General features: G+C 39.7%; 1 protein-coding gene across 2 annotated transcripts in view; it reads left to right on the top strand.

The window, feature by feature from the left end:
• The window catches only part of CDH13 (cadherin 13), a 451854-nt gene that overhangs the window by 250339 nt on the left and 182276 nt on the right, over positions 1–19239 (top strand). For both annotated transcript variants that reach the window (XM_048316534.1, XM_048316533.1), the window contains exon 6: positions 13370–13514. In XM_048316534.1, the coding sequence (XP_048172491.1) occupies positions 13370–13514 (145 nt within the window). The remainder of the gene's footprint in view (positions 1–13369; positions 13515–19239) is intronic.

Below are 19239 nucleotides of genomic sequence, written 5' to 3'. Positions count from 1 at the left end.
TCTACAATGTAATCCTTGCAAAAAAAAAAGTTTTGGTCGCATTTTTGGACTCAAAATCACATCTGTTAGTATTTGTGAATAGCAAAATTATTTGAAAAGGGTAAAAAAAGACAAAAGTTGACATTGTGAGAGTTAGAATTCAGAAAATTGCTCAGATAAGGTTGTCATAATTCAGAGTTTAGGAGAAGCATGTGGGAGACAAAAAGAGAAGCCTTCTTTATCTCTAGAAACAAAATAGGTGTGGAAATGTGGCACAGATAAAGTCCTGAAAGTTCGTGACAAATCAGTAAGTCAGAAGTGTGTAGATTTGGTTTGAGATCTGATTTTACAAAAGTGCAGCACAGGAATTGCTGTTGTGTGTTGTAAAACATCTTGTGAGATCTCAGAATTAAGGGAAGGTGGTGGTGGAGCATAAAATTTACTGAGGAGGTGCCTTCCTAACATCTTAAATGCAGTAAATTACGGTTGACTGAGATATTTAAAAATAAATAAATAAATCCAGTGAGGCATACTAGAACTGCAAATTACACCTTAAAATTAATGGTTTTAGCAGGTAGTGTCATGAGAGCTGAAGACCAGTGAAGCATTTCAGAAAGTTCCTGGGTGAAATGTAAGCAAGGAAAATAAAAGAACATGAAATAAATTCTGTCTTTCTGCGTGTCACTACAGAGCAGATGCTTGTTGATCCTTCAGGAATTACATTAGAACTCTTTGACTACTCAGAAAAGACTTTTACCATGTTAATTCACCTAATTTAAGACACATTGACTAAATTTTCCTTTATTCACAATTAGTGTAGAGAGACGATCCAACATGTTAACAGTGACAAAGACTCAGTTAAGAGAGACAGAAGAGGTAATTTGAAACAACATTTTAGTTTGGATAAGGTTGCCCTTGGAATATCTTTCCACTACATCTGTGTCTGTGAACTATTTTTCTACTATTATAATGTGGAAACTGTTCAGATACTTTCTTTTTTCTATGTATGAAATATAGATCTAACAGGAAAAAAACACTACACTGCTGGACTGAAACAGAAACTGCTCAGTGTGTGTGATCTGGGATGTGCTGATCTGTTTTGCTGCTCTTACCAGGTAGATCAGCTGTCTAAATTATAAAAATATCTGCCACAAACACTCTTTTGGAAAAAAAAACCCACCTGGGCATAATGTGAAATTCAGTAAAGCTGGCTGTAGACAAAATCAGCAAAAACTCCTTTAGTTTGGAATAACTGGGCAGGAAAAACAGTTTTGTTACCTCTGGTTCTTGAACATCATCACAGCTGCTGAGGGCATGGAGTGCAGGAGGGCAGGGGGAGCCAGGTGCTAACTCTGAATATTTCTGGGCTGCGTTTGATATATTTACCCACTGAAATGTCAAAATTCAACCTTTGTAATATAACAGCTTACAACCTCTGCTGCTATTGAGGGAGCTTGATAAACTCACTTTTACTGATGAGTGTAAGCAAAGACACAGCAGGGAGCGAGTCATAGAGATGGTGCTTCCCACACACCTTGTATCATCAGCACCAAAATGGGCCAGCTTTGGCTCAGCAAACAGGCAGCAAAGTGCCTAATGTTTACTGGGATCTGGGGAGGGATCTGGGGAGGAAGGAGAGGGATGTTCCATGGCAGGAACATGGTCAAACAGGCAGGTTCCGGCTGGTAATGTGGGTGCACTGATGAAAGGAGAGGCTGCCAGAGCTTGGAAGGGAGTTACGAGGAGATTTAGCAGCAGAATAAAAATAAGTAAATAAATAAAATCATAAATAAATAAATGAGAAAGGGACTGTGTAGCTACAGAAACAGAACACTTAACAGTTTATCATCACATCCTATGTGCTGGAAAAGGGGCATGGCAGACGCCTTGTACCACCATCCAACCCTTCACAGCAAAGACTCTCAGTGATGGGAGTTTTGCAGCTCTGAAATGTGAATGGGTTTCTAACACAGGGCCCTTAGGATTTGCAGCACAGTCATCTTGATCCTGTAAGCAGAGACAAATAAATCTCATCCAGTTCTTTTTTTCTGGCTTCTGGAGACCAACCTTCAAAAAGGTGAAGTTTAGAAATGCTGTAGAATTGCATCTTACATGACTGTGACAAATGTATAAGGTGTGGTGATATCACTTCAAATTTGGAAGAGCAGAGGAATTTTATTTACAGGAAAAGCAAATTTTTCAGGAACTCCACTAGGAAAAACTTGTCTCCAAAGTGTTTTCTTCATTGATACTTGATCCCAAGCACTCTTGGATGGGCTTTGAAGGAGTCCTGGCTGCAGCTGTCCACTGGAACACTGACAGGGTAAAGAGGATGAGCTGCCATCCCAGGAACACTGACAGGGCTGGAAACTCAGGCTGCAAGGCAGCAGTGACCTGCAGGCCCTCCAGTCCAGCCTGTAAAGTCTTCTGTACAAGTGCTCTTGTAATTGCTTCTTTTTTTACTTAAAAATAGGGAAACCTGGTCTGTTACATCTGTTCCAGCCTGGTACCAGCCTGAGTGATCCTCGACTTCTAAGATCTTTTCCTACGCATTTGCAGGAACAGATATTTTAAGCAATAATAGCAAAGCCAAATAAATGTATGTGTGATATATGCCTGGCATTTGCACTGACCTTTATTTCTTATGCCTGAAGAAGTCACTTTTCCTGTCACTGATGCATTCGAGATCTTGCGTTTTAGTTCTTAGTCTGATTAACTATGGACTCTCTCTGACCCTGTTGCTTCTTGCAGCCTTCCATGAGATGAAATCTGTTAAACTCTTGCCACTTCCTCCACATTTGGAGTTATTTTTGAGCAGCCAGAATGGTGAGCAGCGTCAAATAATGCCAGGAGACATTTAAAAGTGCAAAGCTATTTTTCAGTTTTGCTTTTGTAAGTGTCCTTGTTGTTTTTGTGGTGCAGCATAGAGTCTAAAAATTCTGGCACAGCTTATGTATTAATCCTTTATTTCAGTCCTGCTTTGTCTCTTTTTGATTTCTTTACTATTTTTGTGGTGATTAAACTTGATTTCTTTGGTGAATCCTGATACCTTCTCTCTCTCCCCCATCCCTGCTCCCCTTTTGAGGGGAGCAATGTGTTCTCTTGTGATACAGGAAGATTTTAATTAGTATTTATATGATCATCCTTAATACTTTTGGTGTGTGTGAAGTACATGTGGCTCCTTGAAGAGCTGTGTTGCTCCACAGATTTGAGGGATGTTCTTCTCATTTGTTCACTGAGGTTATTTTTGGAGTGGGCATTCTCATTTCAACTCCCAGATAATACTTGACAGGATGGATGCTTCAGAAGTTATTTTAATTCAATTTTTGTAGGCATTTGAGAGAATCTTTGAGGCTTTCTGTTGTGAAGATGCATAAAATTATTTTCACTTGTGTTTTTGTGTCTTTACAGATGTAGAATAGTGTGTAATGGGGGGGGAGGGGGCAATGATATACTGAGAGGAAAACTGGGTTTTCAAAGATCTTTCAAAGGTGTTTTGATTTTAATAGGATATATTATCCAGTCTCATAAGGCACTTTGAAAAATCGTACTGTGCACATGTTGGTAGCTTAATAACCTTTGTAAATCTGATTTTACATCACTTGCTCAGCAAGAGATGGAATATCACTATCAGTCTTGTATGCAGAGATCAAAAACCAAGATTCAAGCTTGATTTAAATTTTGTCTGGGCTGTGGCTTTGGTGAAGTAATTTATTCTCTGTCTCCCACCCTTTGTCTATTTTATTTATGTGACTGATTCTCTTTTGAAACCCTCTGTGGCTGTTGGTTCCATCAGTTCTATCATAATTAATCAGGATGGTTCCAGTCTGAGCACCTCACACCTCCTTTGTGTCCATCTTAAACTGGGGATTTTGAGACTTTTGGAAGGTTTACAAATGCACCCAGAGGCTGTGGGGGAGCTCTGTGTGGGTGGCAGGGCCCTGCAGCATCTCCTGCCCAGCCACCCTCCCATCCCTGCTGCCCACAGCGGGGTTGGGCTTTCCTGCACCACAGAAGAGAGAATTTTGTGATCATGTCAGAGTCTTCCCTTCTCTGCTCCCAAGTCCTTTGATCCCTGTGACTTTTTGCATAGCTCACCATTAAAGCCAGTTTTCTCTCATGCAATCTGACTCTTCAGTGTTGTGTCCTAGACAGGGACATTTCACAGAGGGACTGGGCTTAAAGGGATACATCTGGGGCAAAAGTTGGGCTGAAGCTTTGGAAAATTGCTGGTTACTAGTGTTTGATAGTATATAAAACCTCAAATATTCTGTGAATATCACAAGGAATCTTTTCAAAGAATTTTTTTATTATGAATATTTAAACGTTAAAAATCAGAAGTCTTAAAATAATAGTCACAAGGACTCACAAGTATATCTTGTCTGCTCCAAACTGACATAAAACCTTCTTGAAAATATCAATTTCTGCTTGCTGACCAGCTTTGTTTTTATAACTTAAAAACTAACCTGAGGAATAGGTGGTAAAAAATATGAGCTTAAGTTATACATTTTGTGGTTTTATTTTTTCAGTTGACATATAAAAAGCTGCTACAAAATCCCAAATTGTTTATTTTATATTTTAATGAGGTGAAAACATCAAAATAATTTTTGGCATTGGGTTTAGTGTGCAGAAAAGTCAAGAGTTCATTTTGGTATAAGCTTTCTATGATTATATTTTTATTATATTTTTTTCTGCAGTTTATGCCATCATTCTCTATAGTTTTGGGGTTTTTGTGCTCCTCCTCTGTGATTTTTTTTTCATGGGAAAGGGTCTATTTTATACTCAGAGCAGAGAAAAAAATTCAGACTTTAAGCTGTACAAGAAAACAGCACCTTTTTTAGCAATATTGTGATTCAGAGACACAGCTGGGGAAGAAAATGCATTTCCTGTGACACTAATGGTGGCACAGAATATACATTCAATTAGATAATTAACTCATAATTGCTTAATTTAGAGCTATGGAGCAGTTTAATATATTAAAACTAAAAAATATTAAATGTCTAGCATTTTAGCTTCATTTTGCAGCAGTGAGCATATTCCACTGATGGCGTTTTCTAGGAATATTGTGGCTTTCCTGGATTGCCAGTGCCAGGTTTTCTAGTGGAAAAAGCGTCTGATGTTATCTCAAAGCAACAGGAGCTGCAGGTACAAGGAACCTTTGGAGCTGGGCTGTACTGACTGTAAACTGGCCAAGAAAATGTCCTTGTGCTTCCCTTCAAGGGAAGGATGAACGTTAGAGAGACTTACTGCACAAAAAACTAATGTGGAAAATGTGCAGAAAGTTATTATTTAATTAAGGCTTTAAGAGGTTCTTGACTTGTGCTGGTTTTTTATTAAAGAAAAAACAGTTGAAATAACATGGGAATGTTGGTTTGACAGTCACATACAGATAAACCCCCTTGCTGACAGGTTCAGATGCAACTGTAGCTCTGGAAATGTAAATGGTTCTTTTTAGTCTAAACTGTATAACCTTGGCAGAATTTGCCATGTTACGCTTCACAAACTAAAATGTAATGTAGACCCTGGCCTTTCAGTCTACTGATGTGACTAATTATTAAAGTATTAAGACCACTGCCTTAAAAGCCAGAGATAAAAGCACCTATTTCACTGTTTATAATATTAAATTCCTCCTTCTTTTCATAAAATTTCTATTAATGTGTCTACAAACCTTGGCATCTGAAGTGATCAAAGGAGATGAAGTGACTTACTGAAGAATTCATCCCCGTCACCTTGGAGAGATAGGAGTCTTGGGCTTTTTAAAAAAATGTTGTTTAATTTATGTACACAGTTAAGAGATATTTGTGCTAGGAAAATAGGAACTATGTATAACTGCAGTGTAATTAGGATTGTAAGATAGGCCAGAGCAGGCTTTTATTTTAGTGAAGTCCTTGCTGAAATTCTTTACCTTTTACCTGGTGCAGAGCTGCTGAACTGCTGTAGTTTGACGTGTCATTGCATATTTTTCCCACATTTTTGTAAAATACTTTACAGCTTAGGGTAAAGGAACATCTGCATTCAGGAAATTCTCTAATGCTCTATGTTTTCTTCCAGTAGTGTTTCTCCAACGGAAGATATTAGAGATAAAACATTTCTAATAAAGTCAAGCACCCTTCTTAAAATAAAAGCAAAGATGCTGCTTTTTCACCTCTTATCTTCATGAGTAAGAAATGGAAGGACGAGTAGAATGATCCCTGTAATCATTGGGGTGGTACTTTAAGCTTCCCGAAGTCCCTGTGCTGAACATGAACTGACAGGAAATGTTCAATATCTTTGTTTTCACACGCCAACAATCCTTGGGTGGATGCAAGATAAAGCCTGTGGAAGATACTCCTGGAGTATTTACATGGCTAATTAATCCCTTTCCACCTTGGCTCTAACTCTGATTGCCAAGTTAAACCCTCTAATTGCAGGTAATGGTGCTGCTTTTTGCCATCATCTGTGCAGTTGTGCTGTGGTGATCGATACCCTGTCTTCTATTTGAGGTAGAGTTATGTTTACCTCTGAGAAGCAGAGTGTTTTTGTTTTGCATCCTCTCCCTCCATCTCTTAAGGAGCAATATAAAAATTGGCTCATGTTTTATTCATATTCTTAAATCAGGAAAATTTAATTGTAATTAGTTTCTCTTTGTCTGAATTATTGTCTTCTCTGGGTTGTGTTAGGTAATTGCATACAATTTTTCTACAACCTTTCACTATAAAGAAAATTTCTTCACGACTTTTTATGACCCAGAGGTGGCCAAATTTTCTTTTCTTACCAGGAAATTGCCTGTATGTGTTGGGGTCCCTCCCCTGCCGTGTAGCCCTGGGAGAGGGGCCCTGAGGGCACAGACACGGGGCTTCCCTGCCCCTGCTCAGCCTCGTTCCCATTGGTTGGTTTGTGTTCCCTGCGCGGGCAGAAGGACCCTTGGTCCCGTGACTGGAACAGTTCCTGAGCAGAGCTCCGGCCATGCGGCTGGAGAAATAAACATCTCTCTGAAACAGCTATCAAGAATCTGTCTGTCCATATATATTTCCTTTCCACGGGACTCCTGGTTTGATATATGCGTGTTGCAGGATCCCCACTGCAACAAATGGTGGAGATTTGTGAGCAGAACGATCCCCGATCCCTAAGCGACTGATTTGTGTGAGTAAACCCTGGAAACTTTGGATTCCTCTTCTTGGTTTTGCTTTGCTATTCCGTATCTAAACTATGGAGGAACCGTGGGAAGACTCTTGGCTCTCAGAGCCGCATATGGACATTTATCTTAAACTTAAAATGATTCTTGAACAACGATTTGTAAATTTTAGCTTGATTCAAGCTCAAAAAGAACTGAAACACTTCCTGGCATGGTTGTTTAAGAACTTTTTCTATGTTTCTTGGGATTTAATTCTTACCAAGGGCTTTTGGAAAACCGTTTGGACACAGTTAATACTGGAGTCAAAATATATGCCGATGGAAGAATATTTTCGTGAATATTATTTAGTTACCGAGACTGTTGAGCAATGTCAGCTGTGTCCTGGCGAAGGGAAGCCTGGCGCAGGGACCGTGCGGCCCAGGCCACGTGCACCGAGCGCTCTGCGAGCGGCGGCGAGGCAGTTCCCGCGCGCGGGCGGAGCCACGCGAGCCGCAGTGTCGGTGGCGGAGCAAGGAGCGGCGGGAGCGGCGGGACCCGGCGGTGCCCGAATGGCCCCGTGCAGCGCGTGGTGGAGCGAGCCTCGTGAACGCCCGGCCGAGAGGGGCGGCGCGCGGGCGGCGGCTGGCGGCCATGGCAGTGGAGCAGAGCCGTGCCCAGCCGAGACGCGCGCTGGAGCAGGGCGCGGGGGGGTCGTCGCTCAGGGGCCCGGCCGAGACGTGGGTGCAGCGCCCGACAGCGGCAGCGAAGCTGCGACCAGAGGAGGCGACGCACGGAGAACTGAGCGGCGGGGCCCGGCCCGGCCCGCGCAGCCCCGAACGCGACCCCGGGAAGAGCGCGCAGGCACCAGCAGCCCCGACAATTCCAACACGGGAGCGACCGAAGGAGAGAGCAAAGACGCAGCGAGACAGAAAACAGCAGCCACTCGGAAAAAGGAAAAGATCATAGCAACTAAGACCTTAGGGATAGTAAAATGGTATAATGTTAAGCAAAATTATGGTTTTATAACAAGGTGTGACAACCAGCAAGACATATTCGTGCATAGAACTGCTATTAAAAAGAATAACCCTGAAAAATGGATCCCAAGCTTGGGAGATGGAGAGGTGGTGGAATTTAATATTGTACTAGGGAGAAAAGGGTTACAAGCATCGCAGGTCACTGGGCCTGATGGTGTTCCTGTAAAAGGCAGTATATATGCAAAAAATCGTAGTCATGTTAGACAGTATCTCCATTGTAAGCCCCCCCTACAGTCTCCCTTTCCTAATCCCACCTTTCCCTTTTACCCTATATCCTATTACCCCCAGTGTACTCCCAATCCGTTTTTTCATCCATGGTTTCCCTCACAAAACCATGCTTTTGCCAATTGTTTCCCCAAAAATCCCTTTCCAATGCCGAGTGGGGGATGAAAAGGGGGAGGGAAGAAGTTAAACCCTCTCCTGCCTCAGTTTCCCCACAAAGCATGCTCAGAGTTCTGTCTCCCTTCTATCAGCCCTAAGATGTTCCACAGAATCTGTTTGGACATTTAAAGACTCAGGAGGGTGGCTTGTTTTGTTTTGAAACTGTTCTTGTTATGTTTATCCAGTTGTTTTCATTCTCCTTTTATTAAAATAAAACGGGTGAGGTGTTGGGGTCCCTCCCCTGCCGTGTAGCCCTGGGAGAGGGGCCCTGAGGGCACAGACACGGGGTTTCCCTGCCCCTGCTCAGCCTCGTTCCCATTGGTTGGTTTGTGTTCCCTGCGCGGGCAGAAGGACCCTTGGTCCCGTGACTGGAACAGTTCCTCAGCAGAGCTCCGGCCATGCGGCTGGAGAAATAAACATCTCTCTGAAACAGCTATCAAGAATCTGTCTGTCCATATATATTTCCTTTCCACGGGACTCCTGGTTTGATATATGTGTGTTGCAGGATCCCCACTGCAACATGTATGAAAGATCCATAAGTCCATTGCCTTTCCTTACTCTCAATCCACACTTCAAAATTGATGATAAATAAAACCAACAAGTATTTATTCTCAATAATTAATCTTATCAATAAACAAATCCAGCAGTGATTAGAATAACTGAGGTGGGGCAGGTGGTGGTGTAGCAGTCTCTTGGATGGTGCAGTGCTCCTGTGAAGCTGGGGATGAGGAACAAGTAGAAAAACCATCTGTTGAAACAAATGGAAAAATTCCATGAGAAGCATACCTATGGGCAACAAATTGGAAATTAAAATTAGATGGCAGGTAATGACTAAATAGCCTGTCTTAGGCTTTGAAGATAATTAAGCACTAAAAGATATTCTAGATTTACTTATGAAATCCAAATTTATGATGTAATTTTGTGTGGGCCATTGGCTGGGTGGCTGCAAAGGGAAAATAGACATTTATATGCAGAGAAGGAAGGTGGCTCTCCAGAATCGTTTCACCAAAAGCAATAAATGAATGAAAACAACCCTTCTGTGAAGAGAAACCTCTGAAATTACTTGAAGTAATGCTAAGAACGAGACTGGTTATCTTTTCATGTAAATGTTATTGCTGACTGCAGTGTAGAAAGGATTCAAGACTATTTAAAATAAAGCAGAAAGCTTAAAATGAGCAACTTTGAATAAGCTTAACTTCTGATGAGATCATTATGTTTGGGGTGGTGAAAGATCCTGGCTTTGGATATGCTGAGGGAAATTGGATGGGAAGTCTAGAAACAATCCATTTTGAGAAGGGAAAGGGTTTAGCAGGAGTTTTCTAGAAAGGATGAAATCTATTACTGCCTGCAGTTTGGGGGTTTATATTGCTTTCCCCTATTCCATTGCTGTGCCTAATTTGATCAGTGTTTTTGAGCTATATCAGAGGCAACAGCCAAAGTCTGCTTTGTATCTGATCATGGAGTTCTGTGCTGTGAGGTGTAAAATTTCTCCTAAAGTCTTGATTATCCTTTGTAGTTTGAATGTACGCTTGTGTCAAAAATGAAATTGGGATTTAGCCTCAAGAGTTCCTGAAAATCACTGGTTAGATTATGGTGAACATAACTTCATCCTTATCATAGAATCATGGAATGGTTTGGGTTGGAAGGGACCATCTAGTTTATATCCCCATGAACATAACTCCATAACTTTTAATTGGGAAAGCATCAGTTTTTCACAAAATAAATACTACAGAACTCTGCAGGTTGGTTGATTTTCAATCTGCCCTTATGCTGAGCACTTGTCCTTGGAGCTGCATTGTTATACTCAGGTAGGAACTTAGATCCTTTCTGAATGTACCATCACAATTTCTTGGTATCAAAAGAATTAATTCAGTATCTTTCATACATCAGTCAAGTTTTACATTTAAACCAGAAAGTCTTTCTTGCCTTCTGCACTGAAAGACTGAAATCTCACGGTTCTGTTGGTTAGGACAATCTAATTTTCCACCTGGTTTTGTTTACAGGATGTTCAAAGTGCCAATATTGTCTTTTACTTGAATGCTTTTCTCACTTGCGTGTGTGGGGTTTTTGGAAATAACAATACACTTCTGTTGTTATTTTGTGAGCAGATTTTATGGACTTTTTTAAAATTTGTTGGTTTTTCATGGGGAAGCAAGATAAGATAACAGACATCTTTCACAAACTGGTCATATAAAGATAGGTGGTCGTAACTTCAGCGCTGCAGGCTTTTATTTTGAAAACATTGTAGAAGAATGGGTTTAAAAGGAGCTGGTGAGTTAACTCATAATGCTTAGGACAGGCTTGAAAACTATTGTACAAAGATTAATAAAATAAAGTCCTTGGTCATCTTAATAAAAATGAAGAAGAGATCATATAACTGTTCCTACAGACCTGTCATGCCAAATTTTTTGGACAGTTGCTCTCAGATACCGTGGACTTGGCAAAGATAAAGTAACTCTATTTCAGTGGTTAATAAGAATCTCTTATTCTTTTCCTTCATCTGTGAAAGTCTGAGAAAAAAACCCCAAAAACTAGTGTTATATCAGCCTTTGTTTTAAATTACTTACAATTTTGATAAAGCAGCTGAAGTAGTTTTTTAAATTTAGCAAAGCCTTTGTTCTTTCCAATGAACAGCACAGTCACTTGATACTGAGAGATAGATTAAGAGCAAATTATCTTGAATTTGAAAATTATTTGCTGGAATTTCACAGAGAAATATTGTTCTTCTTGCACTTCCCAAAGCAATAATTATAGTTTTGATGAGTCAGTTTTTACTATGATGAAGTGTCCAGCTCTGGAGTGCTCAGCACAGGAAAAACGTGGATATGTGGCTCCAGAGGAGGCCGCAGAAATGAGCACAGGACTGGAAAACCTCTCCTGTAAGGACAAGCTGAGAGAGTTGGGGTGTTCAGCCCAGAGAAGAAAAGGCTCCAGGAAGACCTGAGAGCCCCTTTCAGTACCTTAAAGGGGATTACAAGAGGGTTGGGGACAAACTTTTAGCAGGGCCTGTTTGATAGGACAAAGAGTAATGGTTTTGAACTAAAAGAGAACAGATTTAGACTAGATATAAGGAAAAGAAAATTACAACAAGGGTGGTAAAACACTGTCATGTCTTGCCCAGAGAAGTGGTAGCTGCCCCATCCCTGGAAAGACTCAAGGCAAGATTGGATGGGACTTGAAGCAACATGGTCCAGTGAAAGGTGTTGGAGTAGATGAACTTTAAAGGTCCCTTCCACACCAAACTATTTTATGATCCGTTTTGTCAGCAGTTTCCAATTGTAGCTAAAACGGTGTCTGACTTTAATGCAGTTCAGGAATGGAACTGCTTTTCCCTTCCTAGTCCCCATCACATCCCAAGCCATCCAAGATTCCTGCATTGACTTTGGAGTTCAGAGCTGAACAAGCCTGGGAGCTGAAGGGGCAGTTTCCCCCAGAAAGATTAATCTGTGCCAAAGCTATGGGAATCATTCCAATCAGGATATTTGCCTGCCTTTAAACAGTTAAGCCATATAATAAAAAGTAAGGCTTGGGAAAAGCTTGCAAGAACAATTCCTAGACAAGTGAGGATAAGCAGTGAGTAGATGTTAAAATGGACTGTGGCACTATTTACAAAGAGTGCCTGTAAGTAGGAATCTTACTCATAACAAATGCTCCTACTCACACCCAACACACTGAATTTAAAAAGTGGAAGGTATTTATAAGCATAACAAAACACAGAGAGAGGTGATAATAAGCTATCCATTTTAATAAGGAATTAGGATTCTGACCTATTTCTTTCCCAGTATGATTTATCACTAAGTTATAAATAACTTGCAGGTATAAGACAGGGCAATGAAGAATAAATTAACAGTATAAACAAAATACTCAGAGACTTCCAGCCCCTGCTGGCACCACTTTCTCAGGGAAAGACTGGGAGAGAGTGATATTAACGTCTGAGCTCAGGTTCATTTTCTGGCTGGCTTAACTCCATTAAAGAGTTGAGTCTGGGGATGGGGAGGGCAGGTGAGAATGATAGTGGTGTCTCAGACATGTTTATTTCTGTATTTTATTGATTTCTTGTGAGGGGAGAGAGCTGCAGGTATAGCACACTGTTGCAATCTAAATTGATTTCTCCCTTATTTAAGAAGTTTTGATGTGGTTTGCCCTGCTGACTCATTGGGACTTTGCACTGCACATGGTTTGGAGGGTTGAGATCTACAATAGGATTTTTCCCTCCAGTTTTTGGAAGTAAAGTCCTAAACAAACCTTCAGTTGCATATGTCATCTTTGTGTTTTACAGGCGATGTGAGTGTGTGCTTGTTTGAGACTGCAGGTGTTCTTTCAGTCTTCCATATCTGATTAGAAAACCCAGAGAACTCTGAAAATGGCCTAACAAACACTTCATGCCATCACCATTGAGAAAACACCTAAATGTCTCCAGCATTCCCGCTTTTTTTGTGTGTTTGTTTTGTTTTCTCTTTGTTTTTAAAAAGGCTTTTGGGTGAGCATTAATGTCAATTCTACCATGATAGTCCTGTAAGTGTCCACTGTGCTTGGTAAAAGTAAAGAATCAAATTCTAACCAAGTCTTCACATGATTTCTATCAAATTTGCAAGGGGTCTTGTTTTTTTGTTTTTTTTTGTTTTTTTTTAAGCTCTAGTCTATTCATTCTTTGGGCAATATGGCATTTTCAAGCTGCCAAGGGGTATCTCAGTTTGAATGTACGTCTGTCTCTCTCTTTTGCTTAGAGGAGAAATCTGCTCTGAGCCTGGTCCAAAGAATGGGCTGCAAGTGGTGTCTTTGGCAGGATCTGGCTACAGCAACACTGATCAGAGCTATTTTCTTACTCTCTCCTCACTGTGACAGTGAACTCATGACTTTACTCCTTTTTCTGTTCACACAGCTGGAAGTCGAGGTCGTGGATATGAACGGGAAAACCATTGACGGTCCAGTCCGCCTGGATATCTCGGTCATTGATCAAAACGACAACAGGCCGATGTTCAAAGAGGGCCCCTACGTTGGTCATGTCATGGAGGGATCTGCCACAGGTGAGTCCATGCCAGTCCCAGCTCAGTAAATAGTGCCTGAACAAATTCTCTTTTGATAAATGCGTTATCATCACACCGCAGGAGTTTTCTTGCTGATTTTGTGGCTCACTGAACAGAACGCTTTTAGGACAGCAGGTAATGATTTTTGCAAAACAGTCGAGACTCTGCACTGAAAAAAAAAAGAAAAAGGACAAAAAAAGAGAAATTATTTGGAAATAAGAGCTTTGATATAGGTTCATATTTTTTATTAATCTCTGGAATCACCAAATAGGATATGATTAAGATTCAAACCAAGTAACATGTACAATCTGTGCAGAGTGGGAATTTCACCTTTTTTTCTGTAAGTTTAGGTACTGGAAGGGTTATTTTTATTTGTTTATGTAACATAAGTCTAGTAAATAACACAAACAAATGGAAAACACATTATGAATAAATTAATATTGTAGGGTAGATTGAAATACTGAACAATGCTGATAAACAGATGTAAATGCAGACACAACAGTTGCAACAAAACAAAACCACGTTGATAGTTAAAGTTAGTAATGAAAATGTTCTGATTAAATATCCTGTTGATTTTGTCTGATGAGGAAATTCTACAATAAAATATTGTTTCAAATTTTAATGTGGGTACAACCATCCAAGTTAACTCTTAACTTATATCATGTGATCTCTCTGGTGAATTTTGCATTTTCATTTGCATGGGGAACTGGAGTTCTCCATGTTTAAAAACCTGTGGGTGTGAAATGCATTACGAGCTGCTCCTTCAACAGATTAAAATTTCGAGGTAAATGTTTATTTACCTCACTTGTGACAAGCATGTAATGAAGATATTGATGTTCTTTTCTGTCAAACAAGAAATGTTTCAGATTTGAGAGTATGGCTGCCAGTGGAACACTCTTTTCTGTTGTAGTACAGTTTTTAGCTGGCAATTCTTTTTTTTTATGATCCATAAACTCTCCTTGCTTTTCCTTTTTTTTCTGCTCCTTATGTTGAAGTTTATACTTCTGATTCAGTAGAGATATTTCTCAGCCCAGATTCCAGTGAATTCTTCTGTAATAGTTTCATCCATTTTCTCCTATTGCTGTTTTGTATTGACCCAGGTATCATTTAGCATTTTGATTGTCTTTCCCATTCACCAAAGTTTGAATAATTTTTCTCAACTTTCCTTTCCTTACCCTCCCTCCCTTCCCTCCTGGTATTCATCACATTAAACTTCATAACCTCATTTGCCTGGTGTCAAAAGCACCAATGCTTGCAGAATTATTTTGTGCACAATTGAACCTGTAGAATCAGGGTTGGCTGGAATCAGTCACAGCTCTCTATGCAGATGGCACCCACTCAGCCAAGATTTCCCTGTGTTTACATCAGTTTTCCATAGTTCTTCACAACTTATGGCACATATCTTCAAATTATTCATCAGGCTCTGCTATTTTATCACAGTGATTATCAGAGAATATTCCTAGCTGGAAGGGACCCACCAGCTGTCGTGCTGTTCTGAATCAAAGGTTGCACTGCACAGCTTGATAGAAATCTTGATGTGTTTGCATGTGAGATTCCTGAATCCTTCCCTTTGGATTGCAATTGTGCTGCATTTCATTTTTGAAGCTGCAAAAGGAAGGCTTTGCATTGGATGCATAACCTTTTATCACAACCACCTTCCTTCATTTAACTCTGAATCAAACCCACTCACTGAATTCTGCTAAAAATAAAAAATGTTCAAGTAGGTATCTAGGATTTGCCTTGATGTTTCCTGGGTAAAAGTGTAAATTTCCATGGATTCCAATATTTGCATGAGAGAGGCACAATTATGTAGAGAAAGATGCAAATATACTGGACTGTGAAACTCATCTGAAGGATTTGGGGGCCTTTTTAAAGCATTCAGATAATATAAACTTACTTTAAATTATTGATTACAGGGTTCCTGTGTGTTTTCCTGTCAGGCCATAATTTAATCAGTCACAAACCCAATGGAATTCTCTAGTGATTTTCCACTCATTTATTCACTCTAAAATTAAACTTCGGTGTTGTCTATTCATCAGCAATATCAGAGAATTACTGCTAAATAAATCTTGGAGCATCAAAAATGTAAATATATAAATCTCAATTAAAAAAAAATAAAAGCATTAGACTTTCTTGGTGTTTCTCTAAGATACATTTTCCAGCTTTTTATTGTTTTACAAAGTGATTTTTTTCTTCCTTAATGATTTGAAGGTTAATTCCTCAATTAGGGAACAACATAGAAATTACAGTGAAATGTGCCACGCCCCTTTTAAGAACCCTCATTTCTCTGCTGTTGGAGACAGGTATAAATCCACCAAAACTGAAGAAAACATGGAAACAGTGTGCAATTTTTGTATTTATTTAAACTGGCTATGAATAATTAAAGAGTCTTTTGAGCACATTCCCAGTGAGGATGGTTTGGATGGTGTTTAAATAGATTTTTCATGTCACTAAGGCCATTCACATTTTTGTGTGTGTGATTTTCAAACTCACGGTAAACACCACTGGTTATTTGGACAGCTACAATTTATGTACCATCACATTTCTGGAGAGGCAAAAATACCTGCCTATAATTACTAAGACTATAAAGTGGATTACAGTGAGTATTCATCTGAATTTCAAGCTAGGGCTTGCCAGATCTTATAATTAATGATAAAAATATGTGACTGCTAGGTGGTATTGCTACAGATTTCTTTCTTGATATATCGTTCCTAGGGAAATTTAATAATATAGTTAGTTACAGTAAATTAGCTCTTTTCAGGGAAAATTGTCATGGTTCTGAAAATAGCCCAGAGTCAAATCCTAACAAAAGTACGCTTAAACATGTGCTTAAAGTGACCACAGATGTACTGAGATTTCTATTATGTCTTTTCCTGGAGGAACTGCAAACTTGGAGGCTATTTATTATAAATAAACACATTGGAAGGCCAGTAGAAACTGTTTGAAGACAGGGGAACCAGTTTGATTTGTTGTTTTTTATTTATACCAGATCTCATTTCTGCATGAGGCTGCAGTCAGCATATATGCACCAGGAAAATAACGGCTGAGCCTGATTCAGTGACACTGATGGCAATTTTTGGACTGACTGTAATGGGTTTTGTGTTCGCTGTACTGCTGATTTCTCATGTTTTTGTTTTCTGAGTTATGACCCAGTTTATTTCCTGTAGATCTCTGATTTTTCCAGCTGCCAGCTCAAGGGTTGAGGACCTGTGTCTTGCAGCAGCCTCACCTCAGCACATTAATGAGGGTGACTCCAACCCAGTGGATTCCATAGGCAGGCAGAAACATTTGGATGTCTCACTCTTTAAAGGTTGGAAAGTGGAGGAGGGTTAAATGAACTTGGCAGCCACCTCATTTCTCTTGCTAGAGGCACTTAACAGAAATTATTTTAAACACATTTGACATGATGTGACTTACAACCATATGCTGCAAACCCAGTGGGGTAAAATCTTAACTGCAGTGCTTTAGCAAAATTGCTTGAGAATTGCATTTTAAAAAAAAGAACTTGTTTTCTATGCTGCACAATAGCCTGGATCCATTGCATTCCAGCCAAGGAGCCTGGACTGACAGATGTCTATAAATAATTGCTGGAAATAAAGGGACACTTGGAGACATTTAGAGAGGAAACAGAAGGAATTAAGAAGAATAGCCTAGAGGGTTCTTCAGTATCATAAAACAGTAATTTGTAGAGATGGATAAAGCATGAGAAAGGGGCTGAGTATCATTGGTAGCTCTGCACTGGAAGATAGTGCAGTGGTTCAGGTAAATGAAAACTGGTGCTGAAATGGTGCCTTTTTATCGGGAACAACTTGCCAGGATGGTTGGTTTGTTGTTTTTTTATACTTAACCTAACAACAGGTTTAGTACATAAATTAATAGAAATGGGATTGTATATGATAGATGGAGTCAAAAGAGTCCAGGAAAGGGAAACAACAGGCAGGCTGGCCTAGCAAAGTGGCAAAAATAAATATGGCATCATTGACTTTTACACACCTGCTGCCGGCTTTGATACATTTCAAATATTATGGTACAGCTTTTCAGACTCTCTTTATCTGCTCCTTGCAATCCTCGCTAGCCTGTGGCAGAAGAAGGTTACCAAAGCTGTAAAATGAATCAAATTGCGTTGAATTTGGTGAAGTCTCAAAGTCTTCTTCTTTCTTTTGACCTATAAATCCCACGGGACAGAGGAAAATCAAAGGGTGTTTTTACAAGTCGACTTTTTGCTGAAAATTAAAAATAAAAATTAAAAAAAATCAAAAAGAGCCATTAGAAAAGGATAGTAAAGGATATAATATCTTGTTATATGGCTAAAAGTAGAATCTGGAGTTTTCCAGTCTTCTGATTCTGCCTGCACCAGGGTTAAGGTGACACTTGAGTCTTTTTGTCACAGAATTACTGTGTTCTGCATAAATGTTTATTTGTTGATGCTTTATTGAGTCGGCGTTTTTGCAGCAGGAAACTTAGAAGTATCTATAGATCTGACCTGCAAAGCAGAAATATCTCAGTAAATTCACCTCAAAACTATCTCAAAATTAAATGTTTGAACCTGAAGTTTTTTGATTCAGAGCAGCACCACTCGCAGCAATACTTTGATTTCGAGGCGATTTGAAATGTCAAATGTTACATATTTAATTATGAAACTTACTGCTATGAGCTCTTGTGGAAAACAAAAGAATAAATTAGAATGAAGCTGTGGGTGAGGAAGCCTCTGAGTCAAAGGAAGCTAAAGAATACACAAAACTCTCTTTTTGTTAAAATCACCCTGTTTCACAGCTTTTCCCCAGTCCTTCCTACTGGAGATGGGATGCTCAGCTTTGGGTGTAACTCAGCAGAGCAGTTTTTAAGTTCCTTTGCTTCCAGATGTGTGCAGTTCTGGGCAGACTTGAAAACTTGCTGATGGCAAACTTTCAGCCATCCTTTCTTAGGGCTAATCATCTGCATTTCAGCAAAACTCTGCTCGCTGCCTTGAAATCCTTTGTAATCAGCCCTGTAAATGTAACGGATGTGAACTAGGTAGAAACATCTGTAATGTCAATATTTAAATTTCCAAGCCAAAGCCAAGCAGAAGCCAGGCTAATTATGCACAGCTGCTTTGTATATCCCAGTAGGAAATTTTTTCTCAAATCTGTGTGGAATAAAATACAGATGTCTATGAATATGGTTATTGTGTGTATGTATAGACATGTATTTTTATATATATGTATGATGTGCACATACTGCAGAGAGATGAGTATATATAGACACAAATATTATTTGATCTTTTAGTAGGGATTCTGGTGTATTTGAGTTACTGTGTTGAGTTACAGGATGGAAAGAAAAGATATGTATTTACTAATAATGTGTTTTATTGTGGCAGACAAAGCTGTACATCCACTGTTATCTGCCTGTTGGAAATTGAAAGGAGTAGCCCATTAAAGCACTTACCAAGTAATTAACAGGTTCCCAGGTATGCATGTGCAGTTAAACCAGTGCATTTGGAGGAAATTAAAATAATCTCATGTGTAGCAATTAGCAGTTTGCTCAGCCTGGGTCTGTGATAGGAGTCTCTGGGAGCAGGAGGCTGCAGCCCACTCCAGGGTTCAATTAGTCCTGATTTCCAGCAGAAATATGTTAAATGCAGGAAAGGCTCCAGACCAGCTTAGGTGCACAGGTTGAAATACTGGCCATCTTGGGAGGACTGGGAATGAGTCACCCTCTTCAGTCCCAGACAGAAAATTCCCTTTGC

Source organism: Corvus hawaiiensis, chromosome 12, assembly GCF_020740725.1.
Source record: "Corvus hawaiiensis isolate bCorHaw1 chromosome 12, bCorHaw1.pri.cur, whole genome shotgun sequence".
NCBI lineage: Eukaryota > Metazoa > Chordata > Aves > Passeriformes > Corvidae > Corvus > Corvus hawaiiensis.
Note: the sequence above shows the minus strand (reverse complement) of the source record. Positions and strands in the feature narration are given on the sequence as shown.